Here is a 2,137-nt window from a genome sequence, read left to right on the forward strand (position 1 = left end):
CATCGACGACTGCGCCACGGTGCCCAGGCTGTGCGAGCAGGTCTGCATCAACACCTTGGGCGGCTTCCTGTGCAGCTGCTACCCCGGCTACGAGATGGTGAAAGAGCGCTGCCAGCCCAAATCCCGCTGCCGAGAGGCACCCTGCGAGCACCAGTGCGACGACGTGCCTGAGGGGGACGGGTACCGCTGCAGCTGCTCCGCGGGGTACGCGGTGGACCCGGGGGACCCCACCCGGTGCTTCCGGCACTGCAACGTCAGCCAGTGCCCAGCCGAGTGCGACAACCACGGCGAGTCCTGTGAGTGCCCCGACGGCTTCGTGCTGGACGAGGACGACGAGGGCCAGAATATCTGCGTGGACTTTGATGAGTGTAGCATGAACTACTGCTCACACAACTGCACCAACCTCCCGGGTGGCTACCAGTGCCACTGCCAGGACGGCTACCGGCTCTTTGACCAGACCGAATGCGAAAAAATCCTGCCTGGGGACGAGGAGGAAGCGTACTCGGGGGATTTTGGGCCCCAGACCCCCATCCCCAGCCGGACTCCACCCAAGGTAGGGCATCTCCATCCCGGCGTGCTGGTGGGCATTGCTGTGGGTGCCCTCTCCGCCACTCTGGCCCTGTTGGCCCTGGGCTACCACCTGGTCAAGAAGCGCTGCAGACCTGCTGCCTCCATGGATTACAAGTGCAGTGGCCCCCACGAGAAGGAGATGGGACTTCAGCCAGTTGCCTCCAGCTGTGCCACCTCTGTCCAGAAACTGTAGGGAGGCTGGGATGGATGGAGAGAGAGGGAGGTGGACAGAACTGGGTAACATTTACTTCCTTGCCCCTACACCCCCCAGCAATTTTTTTAATGATAAAGAGCATTTGGGAAAAGCTGTGATCATCCCCACTTCCCAAAAATACTCGCTGCTTTCCAGCTGGCTTTTGCAATGCTCTCTCTGTAGAGCGGGTTGGGTGGAAGGCACAGAGTGCTTTGTTTCAGCTCCCTTTGCTCACTCAGCTTTCCTTTTCCTGAGCCAGCTGCTGGAGGGGGCTCCAAGGAAAATCCACATTACAGGAGGGATGTCTCCATCTGGAACTGTTTAAATCCACATCAATGTGGGGGAGAGCACGCGTGCCACAGCTGGCCGAGGCGTTGCAGAGCATGGAAGGTTGCCCTGCCCCAATTCCCCCTCTTCTTGGCTGGGAATGTGTCGCTGGGCTGGATGTGACTGTTTTCCCAGGGTGGTGAGGAGCTGGGATGCTCCTGGCATTGGTCTGGCTTAAGTTTTGTTTTTTTGAGTGATGGAAGAAGGAGCAAAGATCTAGTAGTGGTCAGCACTTTGCCTTGCACACCAGAAGAAATCTCAGTTTTTGGTGTCCCCCCCGCCCATCTTTTATCTCTCACCTCTGCCAGCTGAGCACTTTTCACCATAAATCCTGAGTGACAGTGAGGATCCTGCTCAGAGTCCCCATGTGAGGGCTCAAATGCCTGATTTTTATTCCATCTTACCATTTCTGGGCTTTTTTTGGGGTACTATGGAGGTTAAATGTGGGTCCCAAGAATGTCAGGGTAATTTTTTCCATGCTAGGAAAGGTCATTCACAGCCTCACATTCCCCATGCAATTTCTTCCACAATTTTCTGCTGTTCTTGGGTTAAACTGTTTGGGTTTGGGGGGTTTTTTTGTGTGTTTTTGTTGTTTTGCTCTGTTGGTGGTTTTTTTTTCCACAACCCTTCTTAACTGACCCCTCCTGTCTGCAGTGTTTTTTCCTGTATTCCTCCAGTTTTGTCCCAGGGCTGAGCTTAAGGCATGTTGAAGCTTGTGGGAAAACTTTCTTGGGGGGGCAGGATCCAGCCCGCTGCTTGCTTCCCAGCCGTGGACTGCAGGGAAATCTAGGAATTGTGTGTTTTTCCAGCTCTGCACAACAAGCACGCTGCCAGAGGGGGGTGTATGTGTGTGTCCCCTCCCGATACGATGGAGCTGCGTTGCATCCTCCAAGGGAAATGAAAAAAAATGTTTTATTTTGACCGTAGCTTTCCTGATGTAAATTGTTCCACCCACTGTTTTATACACCCAGCACATTTGTAAATATTTATTTATTGGAAATATACCCTACGCAATGCCCAATCACATGGTGATTTTGTGTGTAGACC

At 53.8% G+C, this 2,137-nt stretch overlaps 1 protein-coding gene across 1 annotated transcript; it reads left to right on the top strand.

Moving 5' to 3' along the window:
• Position 1: 1 nt before the first annotated feature.
• THBD (thrombomodulin) lies at positions 2-763 on the top strand (the record flags this gene model as incomplete). The annotated part of the gene is made up of 1 exon (XM_010005060.1): positions 2-763. A coding segment is annotated over one exon (762 nt), but the record flags the coding sequence as incomplete, so codon positions are not given.
• Positions 764-2,137: the final 1,374 nt, after the last annotated feature.

This window comes from Chaetura pelagica, unplaced genomic scaffold (genome assembly GCF_000747805.2).
Source record: "Chaetura pelagica isolate M959 unplaced genomic scaffold, ChaPel_1.0 scaffold171, whole genome shotgun sequence".
Classification (NCBI taxonomy): Eukaryota; Metazoa; Chordata; class Aves; order Apodiformes; family Apodidae; genus Chaetura; species Chaetura pelagica.